Source organism: Aureobasidium namibiae (genome assembly GCF_000721765.1).
Source record: "Aureobasidium namibiae CBS 147.97 unplaced genomic scaffold scaffold_16, whole genome shotgun sequence".
In the NCBI taxonomy this organism is placed as follows: domain Eukaryota; kingdom Fungi; phylum Ascomycota; class Dothideomycetes; order Dothideales; family Saccotheciaceae; genus Aureobasidium; species Aureobasidium namibiae.
In genome coordinates, this window is record NW_013581193.1 from 199,582 (window position 1) to 222,123 (window position 22,542).

The 22,542-nt window shown below is 51.2% G+C and overlaps 11 protein-coding genes across 11 annotated transcripts; 5 read left to right on the plus strand and 6 right to left on the minus strand.

The window, feature by feature from the left end:
• Window positions 1-139: 139 nt before the first annotated feature.
• On the minus strand, window positions 140-1,015 carry M436DRAFT_53405 (DUF602-domain-containing protein; the record flags this gene model as incomplete). Its single annotated transcript, XM_013569070.1, has 1 exon — window positions 140-1,015. One exon carries the CDS (start codon window positions 1,013-1,015, stop codon window positions 140-142), a length of 876 nt encoding a protein of 291 aa, XP_013424524.1.
• Window positions 1,016-1,567: 552 nt separating this feature from the next.
• M436DRAFT_66306 (ABC1-domain-containing protein) lies at window positions 1,568-3,488 on the plus strand (the record flags this gene model as incomplete). Its single annotated transcript, XM_013569182.1, has 3 exons — window positions 1,568-1,861; window positions 1,915-3,287; window positions 3,329-3,488. The coding sequence occupies 3 exons, from the start codon at window positions 1,568-1,570 to the stop codon at window positions 3,486-3,488; spliced, it is 1,827 nt and encodes a 608-aa protein (XP_013424636.1).
• Window positions 3,489-4,062: 574 nt separating this feature from the next.
• M436DRAFT_75233 (uncharacterized protein) lies at window positions 4,063-5,393 on the minus strand (the record flags this gene model as incomplete). The annotated part of the gene is made up of 2 exons (XM_013569235.1): window positions 4,063-4,992; window positions 5,061-5,393. The coding sequence occupies 2 exons, from the start codon at window positions 5,391-5,393 to the stop codon at window positions 4,063-4,065; spliced, it is 1,263 nt and encodes a 420-aa protein (XP_013424689.1).
• Window positions 5,394-6,436: 1,043 nt separating this feature from the next.
• On the minus strand, window positions 6,437-7,346 carry M436DRAFT_75234 (40S ribosomal protein S5; the record flags this gene model as incomplete). The annotated part of the gene is made up of 3 exons (XM_013569236.1): window positions 6,437-6,754; window positions 6,814-6,997; window positions 7,204-7,346. The coding sequence occupies 3 exons, from the start codon at window positions 7,344-7,346 to the stop codon at window positions 6,437-6,439; spliced, it is 645 nt and encodes a 214-aa protein (XP_013424690.1).
• Window positions 7,347-8,014: 668 nt separating this feature from the next.
• Window positions 8,015-9,670, plus strand: M436DRAFT_75235 (uncharacterized protein; the record flags this gene model as incomplete). Its single annotated transcript, XM_013569237.1, has 2 exons — window positions 8,015-8,532; window positions 8,587-9,670. The coding sequence occupies 2 exons, from the start codon at window positions 8,015-8,017 to the stop codon at window positions 9,668-9,670; spliced, it is 1,602 nt and encodes a 533-aa protein (XP_013424691.1).
• A 415-nt stretch (window positions 9,671-10,085) lies between these two features.
• Window positions 10,086-12,132, plus strand: M436DRAFT_75236 (uncharacterized protein; the record flags this gene model as incomplete). Its single annotated transcript, XM_013569238.1, has 3 exons — window positions 10,086-10,110; window positions 10,420-10,872; window positions 10,922-12,132. The coding sequence occupies 3 exons, from the start codon at window positions 10,086-10,088 to the stop codon at window positions 12,130-12,132; spliced, it is 1,689 nt and encodes a 562-aa protein (XP_013424692.1).
• Window positions 12,133-12,494: 362 nt separating this feature from the next.
• Window positions 12,495-13,247, minus strand: M436DRAFT_84489 (uncharacterized protein; the record flags this gene model as incomplete). The annotated part of the gene is made up of 1 exon (XM_013569239.1): window positions 12,495-13,247. The coding sequence occupies one exon, from the start codon at window positions 13,245-13,247 to the stop codon at window positions 12,495-12,497; it is 753 nt and encodes a 250-aa protein (XP_013424693.1).
• A 596-nt stretch (window positions 13,248-13,843) lies between these two features.
• Window positions 13,844-14,053, plus strand: M436DRAFT_53320 (uncharacterized protein; the record flags this gene model as incomplete). Its single annotated transcript, XM_013569055.1, has 1 exon — window positions 13,844-14,053. The coding sequence occupies one exon, from the start codon at window positions 13,844-13,846 to the stop codon at window positions 14,051-14,053; it is 210 nt and encodes a 69-aa protein (XP_013424509.1).
• A 566-nt stretch (window positions 14,054-14,619) lies between these two features.
• M436DRAFT_53322 (transporter auxin efflux carrier-like protein) lies at window positions 14,620-16,236 on the minus strand (the record flags this gene model as incomplete). Its single annotated transcript, XM_013569056.1, has 1 exon — window positions 14,620-16,236. One exon carries the CDS (start codon window positions 16,234-16,236, stop codon window positions 14,620-14,622), a length of 1,617 nt encoding a protein of 538 aa, XP_013424510.1.
• A 1,223-nt stretch (window positions 16,237-17,459) lies between these two features.
• On the plus strand, window positions 17,460-19,152 carry M436DRAFT_66312 (cytochrome P450; the record flags this gene model as incomplete). Its single annotated transcript, XM_013569183.1, has 4 exons — window positions 17,460-17,992; window positions 18,072-18,567; window positions 18,620-18,736; window positions 18,796-19,152. The coding sequence occupies 4 exons, from the start codon at window positions 17,460-17,462 to the stop codon at window positions 19,150-19,152; spliced, it is 1,503 nt and encodes a 500-aa protein (XP_013424637.1).
• A 249-nt stretch (window positions 19,153-19,401) lies between these two features.
• On the minus strand, window positions 19,402-20,409 carry M436DRAFT_66313 (uncharacterized protein; the record flags this gene model as incomplete). Its single annotated transcript, XM_013569184.1, has 1 exon — window positions 19,402-20,409. The coding sequence occupies one exon, from the start codon at window positions 20,407-20,409 to the stop codon at window positions 19,402-19,404; it is 1,008 nt and encodes a 335-aa protein (XP_013424638.1).
• Between the last annotated feature and the right edge of the window lie 2,133 nt (window positions 20,410-22,542).

Sequence of the window (22,542 nt, forward strand, 5' to 3'; positions counted from 1 at the left end):
GCATGTCAATGGTGATAAGCGTCGTAGATTGCGAGATTCGGCCGGTACTATCGGATAGACAGACCAAGGCAAGCTGGAGACAGATAGTGGGGTTGTTGGAATGGATTGTGGCAGCGACAAGGCAAAAGTCAGGAAGTTTTCACCTCTTTGCGCCAGCGGGGATGTCATAGCCTCTTGTCATGAAGTCGGCACTCTTGCCTATCGGCTTGCTCTGATCTCTGGATGAGAATAGTGTCTTGAGGTTGTCGTTGTGCATCCTTCGCTTCTTCGCTTCTTGCTCTTGAAGGACCTTTGCTGTCAGTGCAGCGGTTGAAGAATTGTTGATGTTGTTGGCTTCTTTCTGATCGATGATTTGGACCAGAGGTGGAACCTCGTCGACTTGGTCACGCTTCTTGCGCTTCTTTGATTCCTTTGCGGCTTTCTTGAGAGAATGGGCGAGACCTTTTTCTTTCAGAGTCTTGACGCGAAGACTCAGACGAGCGATGTCTTCAGGTGTGGTGGGCGAGATTGGGATGATGTCGTTGGAGGCGTACTCGTGGTCGCAAGTGACGCAGCGCTCTCCTGAAACCTCCTTGATGGCGGTGGCAGAGAAGGCGTGACCGCAGGGAACGAGGTAGACGGCCTTTTGGCCAGGACCTAGACGCTCACCAGTAACGGGGCACTTGAAGGGGTTCTTGGAGTCCTTGTTGGCGTTGGTGTCGATGTCAAACTTGATCTCGACAACGTCTTTCAGACTCTTGACGGAGCCTTGGAGTACTGAGTCGGCGTCGGCCTTTGTGATTGTGGCGTGGTCGGAGGGCAGTAGATATTCGATTATAGACTCTTTGTTGAACAGCTTGCCATTGGAATCGGAGACGATGGGCGGGGCGAGAGGCTTGCGAGTGATGGGATCGGTAGACCAGGCATATTCTTGTCGTTCGTGTTGCGATTGCTTGATCTCGGTGGTGGTCGGGTCGCGGGCGGCCTCCTTGACCAGTTCGCGTCGGGTTGGGATACTGCCACCGTCGTTACCCATGTCGGCTGGTGTTGGCCCTAGTGAGAAGTGATTGAAAGACGAATGTCGTGGTGATGGACGCGGAACGGATGCGATGAAAAGCCGAGACGACGGGTTGCGCTTGCATGTGATGGGCCATGACGTTGACGTTGACACGGACTGACACTTCGACTCGACACCCACCCAGCAATCGCCATGACATTGACTTGAATAGAAGCCTGACATGGATACCTCGACGATACGGTAGCTGCTCTCGATTAGAACAAGATGAGTGCGCCGCTGCTCTTTGGCCGCACGTGTGCGAAACACGCCTGCCAGAGACAACCAACCGCCCTTGCCTTCATCAACTCTCAATCCACGCGCTCTTTCGCATCTACCGCTGGTCGCTCTTTCACCTTTACCGCCAGGACATATAACCGCCCTCGATTTTTCCAAAATGCTCGCCAATTCTTCAGAACCCCGCCCCCACCTGTAAAAGGTGGTACTCTATGCCTCGCCGCCCTCTCGCCCGCCGCTTTCGTGTCGCTGAGCGAGAACGACGAGTCCGATGATGGCAAAACAGGCGAGCAGCAAATGCTCGAGGCTTCTAGGAAAGAACTCGCTGAACAGGCTCCGCGGTGGGTCGGAGGCGAAAGCACTCGTCGGAGAGGCATCTGGAAGTTCCTCGACACTTGGATCATCGAGCCCATTGCCACAGGCTTCCGACTACTACACTTGATCTTCATCTTTGTTCCCGTCATTGTAACAGTCCCCGTCATCTGGTTCGGTCAAAGGCAACCCGAGAGGGACAATGAGAGATCTGGAACTCTCTGGTGGTATGCTTTCCTGGTCAACGGCATGGAGCGGGCTGGCGCTGCCTTCATCAAGGTATTACATAGACAACACCCCAACACGTCCATCTCAAGCTGACATACATCTAGCTCGGTCAATGGGCCGCCTCCAGAACTGACATCTTCCCTACTCAGATGTGCGCCGTCATGTCTGCTCTCCACTCCAACGCTCCCGCTCATTCGCTCCGTCATACTAAGAAGACGATTGAGCGAGCGTTCGGCATGTCTTTCGACGACATCTTCGATGAGTTTGACGAGAAGCCACTGGGTGTTGGCGCTATTGCTCAAGTCTACAAAGCAAGACTAAAGCCTGATATCGCTGTCAGCGAAGACCTCGACCCTCACGTCTCCGACACGTATCGCGAGAAATTCAAGAGAGGCGTTGATATTACCCTAAAGAGTACGCCACAGAGGACTCCCTCGCAGTACGTCGCCATCAAGGTCCTCCATCCCAAGATCGAGCGTATCGTCCGCAGAGACCTGAAGATCATGGGCTTCATGGCCTCCATCATCAACTTGATCCCTACCATGGAGTGGCTTTCTTTCCCTGATGAGGTCGAACAGTTTGGTGAAATGATGCGTCTGCAACTAGATCTTCGTATCGAAGCCGCCAACTTGACCATCTTCAGAAAGAACTTCCGCAACAGAACTACAGCCTGGTTCCCTTACCCCTACACTCAATACACTTCTCGCCAAGTCCTAGTCGAGGAATTCGCTCAAGGTATTCCGTTAGAAGACTTCTTGCAAAACGGTGGCGGTGTCTTCCAGAAGGAAATCGCAGACGAGGGTCTCGATGCCTTCCTGCACATGCTCTTGATCGACAACTTCATCCACGCAGATCTACATCCTGGCAACATCATGGTTCGCTTCTACAAGCCCGCTCAAATTGACGTCAAGGGCAGCTTCTTCAGCCGACCAAAGTCTGATCCTAAGCAATCTACCGATGTAACAGAAGAAGTCCTCGAACGCCTACGCCCACACAGAAACTCAAAGGCAGACTGGGGAAACACGTTAGACCAGATTGACCGCGAGGGCTACCGTCCCCAACTAATCTTCATCGATACTGGACTCGTCACTGAACTCAACGGACTCAACCGCCGCAACTTCCTCGACCTGTTCAAATCTGTAGCAGAATTCGATGGCTATAAAGCTGGTCACCTCATGGTGGAGCGCTGTCGCCAACCCTCTGCAGTAATTGATAAAGAGGTATTTGCACTTCGCATGCAACATCTTGTGCTCGGTGTCAAGAGCCGTACTTTTGCACTCGGCAACATCAAGATTGGCGATATCCTCAACGAAGTTCTGAGCATGGTGCGCGGCCACCACGTCCGCCTCGAAGGCGACTTCGTCAACGTCGTCCTGAGTATCTTGCTGCTCGAAGGCATTGGCCGCAGTCTGAATCCCGAATTGGATTTGTTCTCCGGGTTCGTAGATATTGGTGCTACTCTTCTTTTTGATGATTGGTAAGCTGACTGTGACTATGTAGGGCTCTTCCGATATTGAGGCAATTGGGTACGCAGGGAGGTGCGGGTAGTATGCTCAAGGGAGGTGATCTTTCGATGATTAAAGTGTGGGCTGGACTTGAAGCGAGGAAGTTCATGCAGGCTAGTGTTGAGAGTGTTGAGAGTTTGGTTGCGCATGACCAACTTTCGCCGAATATCTGATTTGGTTGTTCTAGAGGTCATCATGTGTAGAAGATTTTATGCACATCTCCTTTCTTCGTCACTGCCATGAATATAAGAAGGTGTGATTGACAGACCAGATCATGCTGGACGCGTCTCCACTCCAGAGACAATCATGGCTTTTAGAGTGAGAAACCACGGTCCATACCTCCGTGAGAGCAAATGTGGGTCTAGGGTCTATGAACTGACAATGCGGTCTTTCTTGTTCTTTCAGTCACGACATCAGAGATCCTCCAAAGCATAGTGCATTTGATGTGTAAAGAATAGAAAATGCTTTGGAGAGTCATTACTGGAAAAGAAAAAAAGTGCAGACCAGAGAATTGAAGAACAAGCATGGCTTAACCAACCCATCCAAACGTCCTTTTTGTCCCCAAACCTAACGCCATGAGACTGCCAGAAAGAATCCAACAATGCTCTTTTCCAAGCCAAAAGAACATACGAGAAAGCAGACCCGAAACTTCCCTTTTGCTCAAAAAGGACGAGCAAGAGGAAGAAAGAAGTGAAGGAGGAAACATATGTACAACCACAGAGACCATCACTCCTCTGACAAATACACTCAAGGCCCGCGACTCTTAGATCTACTGCCCACACCTCCCGCTCCAGGCGGCGCGGAAGCATCTCTTCCCAATCCTCGTCTCGGCGTAGCCATGCCCATTGCCCCATTACTTCTCGCTCTACCTCTCCTCTCTGCAATCGCAGCAAGAGCAGCTTCCCTATCAATAGGCGTATTCAACCCCTCCGGAATGAATGGCCGTGATGCAGGTGTCGAGCAAGAGATTGTCATGGGGGTCTTGAGGTGGTGGGGTGGTGCGCTGACGGTGCGTGTAGAAGGCAAAGGTGTGCGTGGTGGGTGCAAGAGAGAAGGCAGGGAGTTTTCTTTGTCCGAGGAAGAGGTGTCGTCGGTACCGTCGTTGAAGTTTATGGGGATTAGGAGTGGGGGCTTGGAGGTTGTTGTTGGTGGTGGGTGAGGAGCAAAGGTGTTTTGGGGCGAGTCGTGGGCGGCAGGTGGTGTGGTTGAGTTGCTGCTGCGGAGTGGTGTGTGGGTTGTGCGAGTGCGGGTTTGCTCTGCCTCTGGCTCGGGTGTGTCTTCGATGGCGTAGTCGTTTTGAGTGGACTTGTCGTCTGCTTCAGGCATAGGCTCATCCTCATGTTTCTTTGGCGAGTCGATCTCAATCTCAAAATCGTCGATTGACTCTTCGTGCGCAAGCTGGACCGGGAACGCGGTATGCTGTTGGTTTGCGAGCAGTTGGAGCTGCTTGTCCTTGATAGCCTGCACAGCAACAATGTGGTCGATTTCCAAAAAGGCGATCAGGTCGTTTGAGTCGGCGCGCAGCTTCTTCTCCCAGTCAACCTCTTCTTGCAGCAGTTGCTGCTGTCTCCAGTGTAGCTTTTCGCGCTCCATGTATTCCTTTTGCATCTTGCGCAGTTGGTCTTCGTGTTTTTGTTTTTGCTGCTTGAAGCGCTCTTTGGCCTTTTCGTACTTTTTCTGTTTTTTTTCGGTAGCTCGTCAGTCGCGTTGTTTGATTGCGTGTCAAGAGGAGAATAAAGACACACCTCGTACTCGTCCAATCTCTGGCGCAAGTCTGTCTTTTCGCGCAAACGCTCTTCTGCCAGATGTCTTTGCTCTCCGAGATCGTCGCGCAAGCTTGTAGCTTCTGTCTCTGCTTCCTCGCGTGCCATCTCTGCCCTCCTCAGTGCAGCTTCCAGCCTTCGTATTGTGCGTTTCGCGCCTTCTTCATCGCGGTCCTTGACTTCGAGGGTGGTGAAGCGGTCGACTAGGGCATTAACCGACATGTCGGGGGCGCTGTGTGTTGATCCCATGAGGAACTTGAACGGCGATGTGACGGCGACGTGCATTGTGCCGCCTGAGCGTGAAGGCGACGCCATGAGATGTTGTATTTTGAGATAATTGATGCTTTGGACGGCTAGGTTGGTAGGGAGTTTGAGAGTGTGAAGCAGGCTGATTGTGCGACCATGGCACTGTATACTTGGGAAAGATTTGGGCGTGCCCCCAAACATCCGCTCTGTTGCGCCAGCAACAACCACGGCTGCACAGACCATCCACTCCGACACCTCCGTCACCACTTCTACATCTCATCTTTATCATCAGGCCTTATGTCATGCTGCATTGGAAGCTGTTTGGACATGATTCAGCCTGAGAACAACAGGCAAGGAAACATCCAGATGTGTACAATGAAGAAGTAGCAGAGGCCAGCTACACGGAATCCGAGACTTAATGACTTTATGAGGAACACTCTTGTCTTCCTGCATAATGAACGGGCGAGAGAGCTCTTGGAAGAAATCAAATATTATGGATATAGACCAATATCACCGGGCCTTGACGAGATACAAGACTGAATGTATTGATAGCATTGAGCCTAGCAAGGTATAGATCCAGACGCCAGTGAAGAAGCGACAAACACCCCAGTGTCTCAAGGATGCAAGTAATGGCACTTTGTACTGGGTGCGTGTTTAGTCAACAGAACAATAGTAGTGATGGTAATCCTGTGGCTGGATGTTGGAGTTTAGAATCAATAGTGGCGGCTACGCTCCAGTCATTCATGTCTGGTCGTGACAAGAATGTTGAAGCACATTGACAAGATGGAAGGAAAGGAAGTGATGAAATTTTGCTTTTGCATTCTCGACGTGATGCTAGCTCTGATGCATAGCGACCAAATCGTTAGAAGAAAGAAAAGAAGAACGCCCATGTTGTCCAGCCCTGTTAGATCACACGGAACGATGCACCCTTTCCCGGGGATATTTTGATCATCTCACGTCTAGAGAGAAGAAAGGTCGGCTTGAACGAAAAACGCAACCAGGACTGAAGCGAAAAAAAGACAAGCTTTTGCCATTCTTTGAAAATCTCTTGCATTTTTGTTTTCGAACCAACAAATCCTCTCCCTCCCTTGCAGCCTGCCCAGGCGATACGTTTATCGGTTGGACTTGGCGACACGCTCGAGCTCATCCTTCTTCTTGATGGCGTACGAGTTGGAAGAACCCTTGGCGGCGTTGATGAGCTCCTCAGCAAGGCACTCGGCAACAGACTTGATGTTGCGGAAAGCGGCCTCACGGGCACCGATGGTCAGGAGGGCAATGGCCTGGTTGACACGGCGGAGGGGAGAGACATCGACGGCCTGGCGACGGACGGTACCGGCGGAACCGATACGGGTGGAGTCTTCGCGGGGACCGCAGTTGACGATGGCATCGACGGCGATCTGGATGGGGTTCTGGTCGGTCATGATGTGGACCTGTGTGGCAGGTTAGCTTGTCTGCGGGACTTGAGGTTTCTGCTCAGAGTTGTACGCACGATCTCGAAGGCGTGGGCGACGATGCGGACGGCCATGATCTTCTTTCCGTTGTTGCGGCCGTTCATCATGAGGGCGTTGGTGAGACGCTCAATGATGGGGCACTGGGCCTTGCGGAATCTCTTCTGGGCGTAACGACCAGCAGAGTGGGGGAGGTAGACGGGCTGACGGATCTGGATGTAGTCGCTGAGGTATGAGGGTCAGCTAATTGCTTGCGCGTGCCGATACTTCCTCTGCCTCAAAGGTGCGTCTGTTGCCAGTCTGTATGGGGTATGTTCTGTCTCTTTTTCAAGACGCGCGCACATGTCCGACTCTTTTGCATCCATCTCTTTCTTCCCAAATCCAGACTGACAATGACCATCCCGTAGTCGCAGAAGAGTGCGCAGACTCACGTCAAAGAGATATCTCTGATCTCGACATCCTCGTAGGTCCACTTGTTGAACAGCTTGACGCTGCCAATCTCCTGGGCGACATCCTTGGGCAGGACGGGGTAGCCCTGGGGCTGCTCGACTTCGATTTCTCCGGCGTCAGACATGTTGGCGATGTGATGGGAAGGCGGAAAGGGCGAGGTTTGGCGTGGTCGAGAAGTCGCTTCGTCGGAGATTCGAGGCGAGACTGCAAATTCTGAGTGACCGAGTGTGGGCTTTCGCTACGCCGGGGATGTTCCGTCGGGCCTTGGCGTCGTCGACTGCCCGACCATCGCTCAAAGCCTCACGTATCGGCCAGCCGCGACCACTCGCATGTCAGTGCTCTTTCACTGCCCTGGCCACCTATATTCGATCTTTGTCCGATCACTCGCGATTGTATAATGGTTACTGACCATGGTGGATGGATGCTCTGGAGAGATGCCTTCCATAATGCTTCTCGAGTTGTTCCATGGTTTCCGTCGAATTGTCATCGCCGTTGAACATCCAGTCCTGGGCGGCGAGACAGTGCAAAGCAAATTCACCTCACGCATCATTAATCATAACGTGCCGATCGAGGCTAAGGCTATCCCGTCCTTTTGCGAGATTAATTCTGTAGGTATTTAGGCATTCGCTATATACGTGCCCTGGCTCCTTCTGTGTTCCAACAATGTGGATTTCCATCCGAGCCATAGTGTGTCGGACTCGCTCCTTCCCTAGCACATCATCATCCTTCGACACATCTCATATAATCCCGCTGGACGACTCCTACTTCTGATGACCTGTATAATTCTTCACCATGGCTGATCAACCAGAGTTCTCTGCCTGGAAGCTTCCTGCTCATACTGAAGAGGCTTCTCTACTCGACCTCGAATACCTAAAAGGCCGTGTCTCATGGATTCGAAATGAACTGGATCCTCTTGTCGCTCGGGACGGACCACATACCCTAGGCCCAGACACTGTTGTTGTCCTATTCAAATTCTTCGAACAGCTACGCACATCTTACTTAAGCCTCGAAAGCATTCGAGGCTCTCGCATACATCTAGCTCTCATCGACATTGCTAGGCGCGCTACTCGATGGCCAAACAGGCTTATTGAAGAAGCCGAAGAAATCATCCTCAAATGGGAGTCCGAGTGGGGTCCGCTCTCAAATATCAGAACCAATCTTTACGACACTGGTGGAAGGCTGCATGGCATCAGCACTCCCGAGGATGTTCAACGAGAGTTACTACTCGCCAAATGGTCTCGTAAGGAGACTGCATGGGTTGATCCAAACTTCTCAAGGCGGAATGGAGGTCTTGGGTTTCAACCGGGAGAGTAAGTATCAGTAATCTCACTTTACACTCGTGGCACCTCTAACATGTGATATAGTTGGTGGATCAACACCATGTTTGCATATCATGACGGCATCATTGCCGACGCTTCATCAAATAGTGGTGTCACCACCTGCTACACACAAGCATATGCCTTGCTTCTAGCAGATGGTGATGAACTTGATTGTTCAGATCCGGCACACTTCACATACCGCTCAACTCGAGGAGATTCTAGACGATATCGCCTCTGCGCCGGAACGCTTGCCTCCAGACGACCAATTCGCGTGCTTCGAAGTCACACTCTGCGCAGCTTTTTCGCTCCTCGTGCTGGGATTAGGTACGACGGGCTTTACAAGGTCTCTGGTTGGCGGATCACACAGGATCCGAAGACCAAGGCAATCCACTATGATATCTCATTTGATCGTTTACCCTCAGAGCCGCCTATTGGTCCAGCGCTAGAACATCCAAATATGGAAGAGCTGGATGACTATCGCGAATACAAACGCATCCGCAAAGAAATCCGCCAGCATCGTAACCCTTTACGCCATGGTCTGCGGTTCGGTGCGCCTGATACTAGTGTCCCTTTTGCTCGGGACCGTATGTCGATACCCAAGAAGACGGACAGTAACGAAACTACAAAGACCATCACAAAGCCGATTTCAAAGAGAAGAGGTAGCTCATTACATATTCAGACCTCGGCCTCTGAGCCTCGGTCTAACCCACAGACGCCAGTGAAGGTCGAGGAGAATCCTTTCTTTTCCAGCCCAAGTCCTGATGACAATCCTTTCTTTTCTGGAGGTCTGGACTCGCAGACAGGTCTGGGCAAGATCAACACGTTGCGACCTGATATCATCGACTACGCGCCTGTACTCCATGCTGCTTCAGCTGCTGGCGCAGCTATCGATCCGTTCTTTGCGAGTGCTCTCGAGCAGCAAGCAGCAAAAAGGGCAGCTGCTTTTAAGTTGAGTACTGGCCCATTGACTTCACCACCATCAGCAAAATCAGCAAACCCTAGGAGTCTTGGTCTTGGTGGAAGGAAACCGATAATAGGGTTCATCAGTACAATTAGCGAAGCAGACGAGTCAAAAGGTGGTCCACTACTGAGGCGGGACTCACAAAGTCCAGTATTGTCTCGTGACTGAGGATCACGTTCATCATCCCGAGTAGAACCACTCTATCCTTCCTTGCATTGGCATCCGGCGTCACTTATACTCTCCCTCGCTATTGAATCTCTTATCCTATCAATACAACATTTTTTTAGGCACACTTCTCTCGGTGATTTTGCCACCGCTTCATGTCATCGAGACCAATACGTCCTCGAGGAGTCACATTCCGTATTGAACAGCGCAATTGGTGACTCAATATTCCAGTGAATCAATGCAAAAAGACATGGCAAGAAGATTATGGACCATGTTGAACAGTGACCCTGGTAATTCGGCAAAAATTGCGTCTCTCGGCAAAACTCTCCCAAGCAACATCCAGCATCAACAAACACCTGCACACTGACATTCGCACCAAGATTTTGATGAATACTCACCTGAACATATCTAGATAGTCATGAATGTTTCCGAATCAATAGAATGTAAGTTTGACTTTCTTTAATCTCCAAGCATATTCACGCATACTCCTGTCAAGAAAGATTCAACACGCAAGTAAAGAGACAAAATATAGTGCAAAGAGAGCCCACCACCTCGCCTTCGAGAAAGAAGTATGAGGTCTAGATCGGAGGAGTATGATCCTAGACCGAAGCGGAGGCTCTTTGTGTGGAACCTGACCGTATGACTAGCTGCACCAAGTCCACTGATACTCAACATCATCACTGCCCTCGATATATCCGTGTCTCTACAGAGAGCTGTTGTGGAAGGTGCGAACGTTGACTGATCAATCACAGCAACAACACATGCCTCGCCCTCGCCAGATGGCCATTATATCGTCGGTCTGACCCCCGACCATCTCTACGTATATTACACAGCGAACTTGACGATTGCTTGCTCATTCCCTCTCGACAACTCCAACGCCCCGACGACACGGTCAACCGAATCTCCCACACTTTATTGGACTCCATGTTCGCTTTCTGTCATACTCCAGACCAGCAGTCATGTCGCTCTGTACAGTCTGGCCAACACGGCTAGCAGGGTCAAGATCGCCAATGGAAGCGCTAGCTTGGGTAGAATTGCTAGTGTGGATGTCTTTGGTGAGAACATTGTTGTACTGTGGGAGTTCGGCAGAGTCGGAATCTTTGAAGTTGGCAGGGGTCGGGTCACAGAGGTTTGTGAGTTGAAGACTGGGATTGGGAGTTTGAAGTCTACATGGGGGATCAGGAGGGTCAAGGGTAAAGCTGAAGGTATGGATGTCTCTTTTCGTAGCCTGGAGGGCTTGGCTGACAAAAACAGTACTTGCCATGTTATCTCGTACTTCGGCAACGGACACACTATCCTTTATTTTGGCTTCGTCGATTACGCCTTTTACGACACTGAGTCTTCCGACCACTGATGCTCAATCACTATCCTGGAGCCCTGCAAGCAAATGGCTGAGTGTACTCGATTCACCGCTGAGTGCACCAAACTCAGCTGTACACATATACACTGCGGATGGCAATCTCTACCGCAGCTACCCTCCCACATCCTCTACACCCGTTGAGGAATCATTTACCCTGGGTCCTCTGCGTCAAGTCTGGGGACCCAATCACCTTGCTCTCGCTAATGCAGACGGTAGCATCACTCTTCTCTCCACGACCACTTTCTCGCCAACATGTACCCTGGAGCCACGGAAAGTAAGTGCAGCCGACATCTCAGCCGTATACCGCGAGCAAGTAAGCAGCAAAGGCGACCGTAACTGGACTTATTTGGGTACCGGCGATGACACTACATCTCAACTTCTATCCTCCTACTCTCCAGCTCTAGAGTTGAAGTTCGACGCTGCCGGTAAATTTCTCGCTTTCCGCATGGAAGCATTTCCAGAAACCGTGGTTGTTTGGCAAATCCCTTCCTCAAGACCTATTTTCGCTTCTGCCACCCAGGATACCGAGCAAGAAACAAACAGCGAAGAAAAGCACAACACGATACTGCTGTTCCACCATCACACACCCGTCAAAAAAATCCAATGGAATCCCACAATCTCTGGATTGTTGCTCACCCACACAGAAGACAATCAAATCTACCTCTCTTCTACAAGCGGCGAGACAAACGCACCACTACACCTCTCTCACCCTTTCTCCGCCTCTGCCACAGCATCTGCATCACTTCCTCCATCTTCTACGCCCAACGACCTTTTGGCTGTACACTGGATAACTTCCACCTCCATCCTCGTCACCACCAAAAAGCGCGGTTGGGTGATTGTGTCGCCGTTTGGTGCCCCTTCTGCTCCTTCGTCACCGATAGCCTCTGGAACGAAGGTGGCAGAAGAAGAAACACAGGAGGATAGTATGGAGGATTCTTTGTATGAGATACTCAGTGGGAGGACACCGTTGCCCGCCTTGAGAATCTCGGATGATTATTTACCTGAGGATTCAGAGGCGGAGGAAGGAGAGGAAGAAGCGGAGGAGTTCAATGATACGTTCAGAGGCAAAGGGACGGCTGGGACTATTGGTAGTTTTGAGTACTGAAATGGACAGATAAAAGGCGTCTGAGTTTACAAAGTTGGGAAATTTCTAGGTTCTTCTCATGGGGGCAATTTCCCCAAGAAGGGCTTACTTTTTCAAGTCGAATATTGATTCTTGTATTTCATGCTGTTCTACAAACAAATCCATCATGTTCTGGCTGTCTTGTGTAAACTGTAGAGCTTCCAAGCTGGGGTGATCCTGCAAGCTCAACAGGACGCCCTCTTTGGGTGTTCGGGAGACCTGATAATCGCCTTGTTCTCTCATTGACACGGTGTACATGTGGTCCGTACGGGCAGTGCCTCATTTGCCTTCAGAACCAATTCTCACGCCAACAGAAGTCAGAAGGGCAAGTCTTGTCTTGCAACTCAAAAATCCATCACCAACCCCGGCGCGACCTCCTCAAGATCTTGCACATCCAACCACACCCCATCATCCACCTTGTCGCCCCCAGCCTCCCTCATCTCTTTTCTCTCCTTTGCGACTTCGGTAGCTCTAGCCACGGCCTCCCTGACGAACAGATCCAAATATCTCGCCGTCAATGCATTGGCGTCTTTGCCTATTTTTGTGCTCTTGTCTTCGAAACTCTCGTGGAGTAGACGGGTTATTAGCGCTGAGGGGAGGAGTGGTATGTCGTCTTTTTTGCTGCCGATCGCTGAGGCAGGGTGCTGCGGCGGTGCTGCAGGGGCGGGTTGGAGGGCGGAGGACAGAGGAGATAGAGAGGGTAATCGCGCAGGTGGCGCGGTTTTTTGGCGTTTGGCTGCTGGCGGTTCGTGGGTTGTGGGTGGAGGAGGTGCTCTCTTTGCGGTAGCAGCAGCGGTGAAATGGTCATTGTCTTCGTCTTCATCTTCGTCGGAGATGATCAAGGCTTCAAGGTCGTCTTGATCGTAGTGTGCGCCGGCAGATTGGAAGCCTGAGGTGTTGTTTGTATTCCATGATTGAGGTCTTGTGGCAGAGAGAGCTCGCGCTATAGGTTTGGAGGCCGCAGGCGCTGGTCGGGCAGGAGCGTTGGCACTGGAGGAAGAGGTTGCGCTGCCTTTTGAGATGGCTGGGGGCTTGAAAGGACGTTTTGTCGCTGCTGTGGCGCCTACTTGCGAAGGTTGTCGATACGGAGGTGGCATGGTTTGATTAATCTAGAAGGTCGAGAATTGAGTGAGGCACGCGTCACGAATTCACGCGTTGGGCTTGGGCTTTTGCCATCAAGGTGACCAAAGACATCATCGACGTCTCACATGCTCCATCTCCCTGCCGCATCCTAATCTTAGCTTGCCATCCTTTGACGACGTCGAAACTTCAATTTGCCAGTATTGCCTCATGAATCCATCCGTCTGTTTGCTTGCAAGATGCGCTGTCCTGCAACTTCTGCCTTGTCATCAATCACATGCCATCTCTTAACTCCAAGGCAACCACCACTAGACAGCCTTGCTAGATACTGATTTTCCACTAACTACAGCAGAATACAGTAAGCAACCACGATACGATACTATCATGTAGAAGACTAGGTCATTTTCCACCTCACCATCAACTGCCTTCCTTTCTTTCTTTCTTTCTTTCTTTCTTTCTTTCTTTCTTTCTTTCTTTCTTCAAACCCCCTCTTCTGCAAAAAGTGTCCAGCATCCTGCATCCCTCAGTAACCTACATTTCTTGGTCAAACACCCTTACAAGCCACACGCCTCCAAGTCAGGCCTCACCATCTCTTTCTTCACCTCATCCAAGCATGTGCACCCAATACTACCGCCGCTACACCTGCGACGACAAACGCAAAGAAGATTTCCGCCAATGCGAAAAACGCCGCGGCACAAATGTACGCTGCAGTCCCATCGAGGAAAAATCCTACGAGAACTCTGCACACTACTGTATCGATCATATGGTTTCGTCGGAGGTGCACGATAAGATGAAGAGGGTTCCTACCAAGAAGGAGAAATAGGATGGAGAGGAGAGTGAGAAGGAGATGGAAGGGCGAAACATGGATGGCAGGGACGTTCATAAGGAAGGTGTGTTGGGTGTTGGCAATGGTGATGAGTCAATTGGCGTCTCCTTGAGTACTACAGTAATGGAGAGCTGGTCTCTTCACATCTCATGCAAGCATGCTGATGACTGTATTAGCATCGCAAAGGGGTTGTAGCATCTCTCATGTGCCAGTAACAACAACATCGCAAAACGTATGCAACTACAAACAACAGCCAGGCAAAAAAAACCAAAGCCACATTAGCTTGGGGGAAAATTGCGACCAACCAAGGCTGAGAATTGAACTCACAGCCTCTGGATTCAATTTACGCGTTGTAATTTTCCATCGAGTGGTGCGCAACGCATGAGCCACAGCACCGATCTCTGTTATAAGGCATGATCTTGCTTGGATATGAAGTAAGTGAGGCGATGCTGTAGTCGTTAATCCAAGTGAAGCACAAGGTCATGATACACACTAGATGAAACAAATAAAGGGATTGGTTAAAATACAAAGAGGTTCGATATTGACTTTTGTCCTCGACTTTTCTAAGCAGCCCACTCGACAACCTCGAGGGCAAGCATGACCAAGATAAGCGTGCTGGGCAAGATCCAGACAACATAACTTTGCACCAGCAATTTGGACATGACGCCCATAAAGACTCCGTTAAGCTGGCAGATTTGTGCGAGTTGGAGAGCAGATGGAGCACCAGTAAGCAAGAAGCAGACGATGACAAAGATGGGATCGTCGAGGATGCTGACAGGCACGTATTTGGCGAAGATGGCGAGGAAAGGGGCCATGATCAGGGTAGGCAGGAGCATGCGGCTGACGAGAGCGGCGATAAGAAGATTGCGTTCTTCCTTCTTGCCCTCTGGAGTTGTGACCAGTTCTTCTTGAGGAAGAGTGTTGCGGGCGAGGTTTGCACCTAGGACGACTAGGATCAAGGGGACGGCGACACCACCGCTCTGCTGAATGGCACGGGTGACAGAGTTGGAGACAAAGGTGTGGGGAGCGAAGAAGGTGTGCTGGAGTCGGGGAACCGAAGCGACGATCAAGGCAGCAACCATGGCCCAGAGAGGAGGGTTCATGAACTCCCAAACGCCCTTCAAGAAGCGAGTAGTGTAGTGAGAGACGGTGCTCAGGAACTTTTGCATGCCGGGAGGGAGCTTGGCGAACATTCTGTTGAAGAAGGACTTGATCGAAGCATTGATGCGAGCGAAGAATTGCGAGATGCTAGCCTTGACTCCGGTAGAGGCTTCGGACTGATCGGTCGAGGCGGTCGAGTAGTTGGGGAATTGTGTCATGTGGCCAGTCGAGCGTTGACGAGGACCAAGGTTGCCAGCAAGATTGCCAGGGCCGCTACCGACAATGTTTCCGTTGGCAGGTGTAGCCATGACTTCGCCGTTGACGGGCCTCACAAGAGCATCGTTAGACGACGAAGAGCCCATGGAAGAAACAGTGCGAGGGGACTCGTCGCCAGATGAGCTACCAATCTTCTTGATGGAAGAGGCAGCCTGCTCCAAGTCTTCCTCGTCGATATCATCGCGGTATCTACCCTCTTCGATCAAATTGTCCCTTGCTGCATCAACAATCTTGGTGTCCTCGACCGCAGGAGCGAGAAGAACGTTGTAACCCCACGTCCAGCGCACCAACTGACCGAGCTGTTGGAAGATGAGCAGGTACAAAATACCACGTGCAGCGACTTCATTGTCGTTGTCGTGGGGAACGCGATCCCAGTGCAGACCTTTGAGAGTCTTGGATAGCGAAATGACGAGCGAGATTGGCAGCGAGTTTGAGTTGCCGAAAACACCCATGGCGATGACGAAGTTGGTCTGTCTCTTACCAAAACCAAAGGCCTTGGACATGAGACGAGCGCAGATCCATGAAACGAGAGTCTGGACGCAGAAGATGACGGGAATGACGGCGAGATCGACGAGCTTGTCGGCGTTGAGTTGCGAGGCGAGTTTGGTAAAGACTAGACAGGGCGTGAAGAGTTGTACGTTCAGGTTGGCGACCATTTTCTGGGCTTCGGCATCGAACATGCCTCGTCGGGCGACGATGTATCCCGGCAGACTGACGCATACCACTTCCAGCACTGCTTCAAACACTAGCAGGACCAGGTGGGCAAAGTCTGGGTGTGACGTGTGGCCATTTCCTAGAGCCATCATGGGGAGCTCCATAGCTGCAGAGGTATATCTCCGTTGCTTGAACTCTCCCATTCCTGCTGACAAGGCATTCGCGGCGTTGAGGCGGTAGGACGTGGGAGCGGTAAACCACGTCATGTCGACGATTTCGGGTGAGAGATGGGCGACGAGAGACGGCGACGATAAGCTTCTCGTCGCGTCTGTGAGAGTGGTATAGGTTCGCGTGCTTTGTCAATCCAAGCACTTTTCAGAAGCAAGCAGGACACGAGTGCAACAAAGAGAAGGAATGTGCCTATCGATATGTCAAGCTTCTTCCAACTTGAGCGTCAGGAAAAAGAAGTGGTTGGCGTGCTCAAAGGCCGACCAAGCGCCCACTTTCAACCAAAACCCGCGCAGCCGCTGCGTCACTGCCAAGAAACCTGCTATCGACTGTCAAGAGCTATCCAAGAAACTCTGTCTCCGCCATCACCGCATCACTGTGTGCTCCTTGTTTGTACTGCGACCATGCTCAGCCTCCTTGTCTGCACGCACGACCAAGCGCTTTAATCTGAATCGCGCCATCTGCTCACAGCCCGTCTCGAGTCCTTACACAGCCTGCGCGTCTCACGTCTACCACACGGGTGCTTTTTCTGCCAACGTCTGGACTCGCAAAATCCGGGCGCCAATAATATCGTTGCACCTAACACGTTTCCTCCCAGCCTCATGCATTGCACCGCCCATCACACTCTGTGAGATCTGCTCTATGCTTGCACCACGCCGGACACAAGAGTCCCAATTTCCTCTTGAATTGGTCGGAGACATGCCCGTGTGCATATAAGACACATAGCATCTCTCAGCAATTTTCTTTGACCATGACCCCACATGTTGCATCCTTCGCGCCTTCGCCTATTAAAGACATCAATCTATTTTACACACTACCGCTCCAAGTTTGTATGCAGGGTAGCTTATTTACCGAGTGCGGTCAGTATCCTGCCATCATGATAGGTCGGACTCGACAGAAGGATGCAGTCTGTCAAAGCACCTTGAAAATCTTTAGAGCATATATATCAACTTATATATGCCCAAGAGCAACATGCCCCACTATCTTCGTGTTATCAGAACAGGGATATTTTCAACATGGTAGGTACGACTTATATAGGCTCTGGCCAGCGTCAGCGTCAGCAGCTCTTGTGTCGCCTGTCCATCTGCTCTGTCCTCCAACAGCACTTTAGACCCACCCCTCTTGTCTCAGGAACTTGCCAAACATGGCACTCCTCGACAATCTGCCAAATTTCGGCATTCTCGCCATCTCCGCCATATTACTCTACTTTGCAACACATGCTATCTACAGCCTCTACTTTCACCCACTCTCAAAACATCCAGGACCCTTACTCAATGCAATCTCTCCTCTTCCTCGCCTTTGGCTGAACATCAACGGCCGCGAACCTCAAACCGTCCTCAAATGGCATCTCAAATATGGCCCTATCGTCCGCATGGCGCCCAACGAGCTCTCCTTCATAACTCCGGCCTGGAAAGAGATCTACGGTTTCAAAAAGCCAGAACTCACCAAGGACTGGACCATGTACGCGCTTTCTGAGAACACAAAGCGATCTATCCTCCTTGCTGGCGCCGATCATGGTAGACAGAGAAAGATGTTGGCTCCCGCTTTCGGGGAGAGAGCTTTGAAGTTGCAACAGAGTATGTTGACAACATACACTGGTATGATGGTGGAGAGATTGGAGCAGAGGATGATGGAGAACAAGTCTGTTGATATGGCCAAAGTGTTCAATTGTGTGACGTGAGTACCTTCTGAGTTCCAGCCTTGGAAGAGTGTCTTCTGGGTGTGAGAAGGACGAACATACTGACCTACTCAACAGCTTTGATACCATAGCCGATCTGATGTTCGGTAAACCCCTCGGTCTCTGCGAAAACATGGAATACTCAGACTGGCTTTCCCAGCTCTTCGTCTCCATCTACCTAGTCGGAGCCTCCCGCGCCCTCCAATACTTCCCCCTTCTCTTCCGTCTCGCTACTATGATGATCCCAAAAAGCATGCAAGACTCCATCGACGCCTCCTATCAGAACACGGTCGACAAAGTAAACGCGCGTCTCGAGATGAAGACCGAAAGACCTGACATGTTGGGAATGATGCTCAAGCATAAAGAGGAAGGCGCAGAGATGACAATGGATGAGTTGTACGCTAACGCTGATTTGCTGATGATTGCTGGAACTGAAACCACTGCAACGAGTTTGTGTGGGTTGACGTGGCATTTGTTGAACAATAAGACTGTGCTTGAGCGTTTGACCAAGGAGATCAGAGAAGCTTTTACCAGCATCGACGATATTACCATGGAATCGTTGCCCAGATTGCCTGTGAGTGCATCTCATATTGTATTGTATGACAAGAAGCTGACTCATGATTCAGTACCTATCCGCTTGCCTGGAAGAAGGTATGAGAATGTTCCCTGCCGTACCTGAAGGCATCCGCCGCATCACTCCCCCCACCGGCGCAACCATCAGTGGCCACTTCATCCCAGCAAACGTAAGCTACCCTCCCTCCTCCTCCGTCTACACCCCATTAACCCACCTCTCCCCACACAGGTCAAAGTCAGCATCCCTCACTACGCCGCCTACCACCATCCTTCCAACTTCAGCTCTCCTCACACCTTCGCCCCGGAACGCTGGTTACCTTCATCCCACCCCTTGCACACTTCCCTCTACGCCTCAGACAAGAAAGAAATCCTCCAACCTTTTTCTGTCGGGCCTAGAAATTGCATCGGTATGACGTTGGCGTATCATGAGATGAGACTTATCATGGCCAATCTGCTCTGGCATTTTGACGTGCAACTTGCGGGAGAGATGGAGGGCAAGGATTGGTTGGATCAGACGACGCATTTGGTTTGGGATAAGAAGCCGTTGGTTGTGAAAGTGTTGCCTAGGGGTGAGGTTCTGGGATAGGTGACAATGGAGGGAGGATCAACACGGGTGTGTTGAGAAGATTTGGACATGTTGGAAGGGTGACGGATCAAGATAAAGACTATACACCATGAGACAGAAAAGACACAAGGCACGTAGCTTTAGCATCAGTGATGGACGTTGAATTTATTAAAAGATATGCTCATATAAATTACCCTTCCTCCTCTTTCTGCTTTGGACCAAATGTTTTTCTTGCTATTTCTCTTTCAATCCCTTGTAGGCGCAATCAACCTACTCCAGCTCGACCTTTCTTACGCTTTCCCAGCCCTCTTCCTCTTCAGTAATCTTGGGCACGACAACCCTCAAAACACCATCCTCAAGCTTAGCGCCAATTTTTTCCTCGTCGATCTTGACATTGTCCTCGAGTTTGACTTCGCGCTCAAACATGCCGACTTCTCTTCTTTCGTCCTGGATGAGGCAGTTCATCATGGTTTCTGAGACGTCAGGGCGGGTGATGACGCCCGAGATGGTAATGCTGTTGCGGGTGCTGTTGTAGGTGATGTCCAGGTCGGACTTTTTGGCGCCGGGCAGGGAGGTGTGGATGATGTATGAGGTAGGAGTGCTGAAGAGGTCGATGGAGGGGGTGAAGCTGCCGTCGTTGGATTTGTGCTGCTCTTTGTTGGTGGATTTGGACTGCTCTTCGCCACCGAAGACGTTGCCGCCGAAGAGCGCAGGTGCAAAGGCTTCGGCTAGAGCATTCAGGTCGAAGGGGAATGCGGGCGGGCCGCCACGAGGGTGGCTGTGATGACCGCCACGGGGACCGCGTCCGCCACGGCCTCTGCGAGCATGCTCTTCATGATGATGAGGTCCATGGTGAGGCACGTGGTGAGGTCCGTGATGAGGGGGCCCTGCATGGCGAGGGTGGGGATGGTGATGAGGTTCCGCAGGAGTCTCAGGAGGAGTGTGGGGGCTGGGCGAGCGAGATGAAGGCTCATCGACGTGAGGTGGTGGTGGTGGATGAGCGGCTCCCTCGTGCTCGGGAGGTGGGGGAGGAGGCGAAGGTCCTCTGTGACCATGGCGATGGGCTGGACCATGAGGTGGTCCATGGTGTCCATGAGGGGGACCATGTCTTCGGCCGCGATGAGCCCAAGGGCCCCAGAATTCCTGACCCTCAAAAGGATTGAATTCGGCAGCGGGACCTCTACCTTCGGCGAAGGGAGAAGCAACCTGGTTGTTCTGCATGCTGGCGATAAAGTCCCAGAAGTTGTTGGCTTGGTTCATGTTCCTTGTGTTCGACATGTTGATTGATGATGGAAGAAGAGAAAGATATGAGTAGGTTCGAACAAGCCTACCTTATATGTATACCTACATGCAGAAAGCTCCAGGCAACAGTATCGAAGACGTGTACACAGAGTCGTCACACCATCAGCCACAACAGCTCTGAACTCCCGTCTATTCGTTCATGGACATTTCCAACCATCGCAATGGAAGAGCCTGGAAGAGGCAAGTGTGCACCAGAAGGCGGGGGAACAGGCAACTCTGAGCCACGCGTTCGTAGCATTCGCCACAAGGAGGGCAAGTTCGTCCGCAGAGCCGCTGTGGCGTATGCATATCGCCACAGAACAGGAGAAAGCGTTGTTCAATTGGCTGCTCACGCCGCAAATAATCGATTTGTTTCTCACAGTGGTGACTCAGCCAGGTGGAAGATGTCGAGGCAGCAAGGAGATGCTGTCGGGGGACGGGGATAGATTCGGCCGACCAGCTTCGACGTCTTGAACCTCTTGGCGACTTGAATCAAGACACAGAATCGAGATGTTTTTCGGAAGCGCCCTCGTCGGTCTTCTTTCCTCCTTCAGCAGCGACGCTCGGCCGACGGCCGTAAGTCAGCACCTTGTACTCTCCAACTGCCAGAAGGATTCCCATGTGAAAACGTTATCTATGTCGCCGACTCGCCGCGTTGAAAAAACCTCGATTCATGAGAATAACCTCAAGGTTATAGGCTCCGCGAAAGTGTATGCAAGAGAGATGGAAAGAAGAGCGAGAGATTCGACCAAGGCCGCGTCCAGGCGAGAAGGGCGAGAGAAGGGCCGCCGGAGCAAGCTCCAGATTTCGGTTCAGTGATGTCAAAGGCTTCGATGCGATCGACAGAGGCAAGAGTCGAGATGCTTTGAGATGGATGCGCGCCATCAAAATCGATCCCCATGCGTCCGAAAGGAGTTGGGTTTGAGGGTATCGCTACCAATCGATCGTGATGGTCCGTCATGATAGTCCTACAGTATGCACCATGTGGCAAGCCATGTGCGCCGTCGATGATGGGGAATTGAGGCTCGAGACAGCGAGCCATGGGAGGTACTTCTGCTAGGTACCTTGGATGATCAAGCTGATCCCGAGTCAGGAGCGAGACAACCTTTGACTGTTCAGAGAAGAAAGACGAAGCAAAATAAGTCCGAAGCCAAGCATCAAAGATAGCTTGATCGTTTGATGGATAGATTGGAGAGATGAGACGCCATCGCAAGATCCATAGCAACTGCATAACGCTGAGATTGGCAGACTTACGGGCCAGAAATCATCTATCGTATATCGCACTGGGTCAGCAAGCATAAGCAAGCGCAAGAATATATTTGGTCTCCACGAACTGGTCGGCAGAAGGGAATAAGTTAACTTCGGTGAGATAGGATGTCTTTCGAAAAACTGGCTATAACGCGCGAGCCAATGGACGAAAAGCACCCTACAAGCAGGACAAAAGTGATTACAGTCGAAGAAGGGCCGCTGACCAAAAGACCAGCCCACCATTGGAATACGAGTCAACCATCCCACCATCTTCTCTCCTCGCTCTCCTCTGGTTTGTGTCTGTCCCGGCTCGGTCCTGTTTGTTCCTCGTGGCTTATGCTTGTCTGGTGTGGGGCACTCTCCAGCATTTCAGCAAGAGTGCTCGTGCGAGCTCTTTCCAGCTTCAGACTTGCCCTCAACACCTGCCACCGTGGCCGTTGCTCTTCTTTCGACGCCTTGTGTTCGGTCCTTTCTCATTGAAACTCCACATACATGCGTTCTTGTTATATAAGAAATCAATAAACCAGTGGAGCACCAAATAAAACACAGCAACAACAATGGAGTGTGTCTGTTCTTCCAAACCATCAACCCACCAAGCGAGAGGATCTACCTTTATGGTTACGTACATAAGCCCCGTCTACTTTTTTGCTTATCCATGGATTGGAAGTAGGGTCGTGGAATTATATCCGCGCTTTCTCGGTAGAATGCAAAATATGTTTCGAGTTTCGAGTCGATCTTCATCATTCTGGCCTTGGCACCGCTTTGCATGAGACAGCCATGGCCCATGTCATATGCAACTGTGGATGATCGACCTCAGGATCCGGCTTCGCGACCGTCACTTGCCGACCCCTTTCGTGTTGGGAAATGCTTACCCTGGCACAG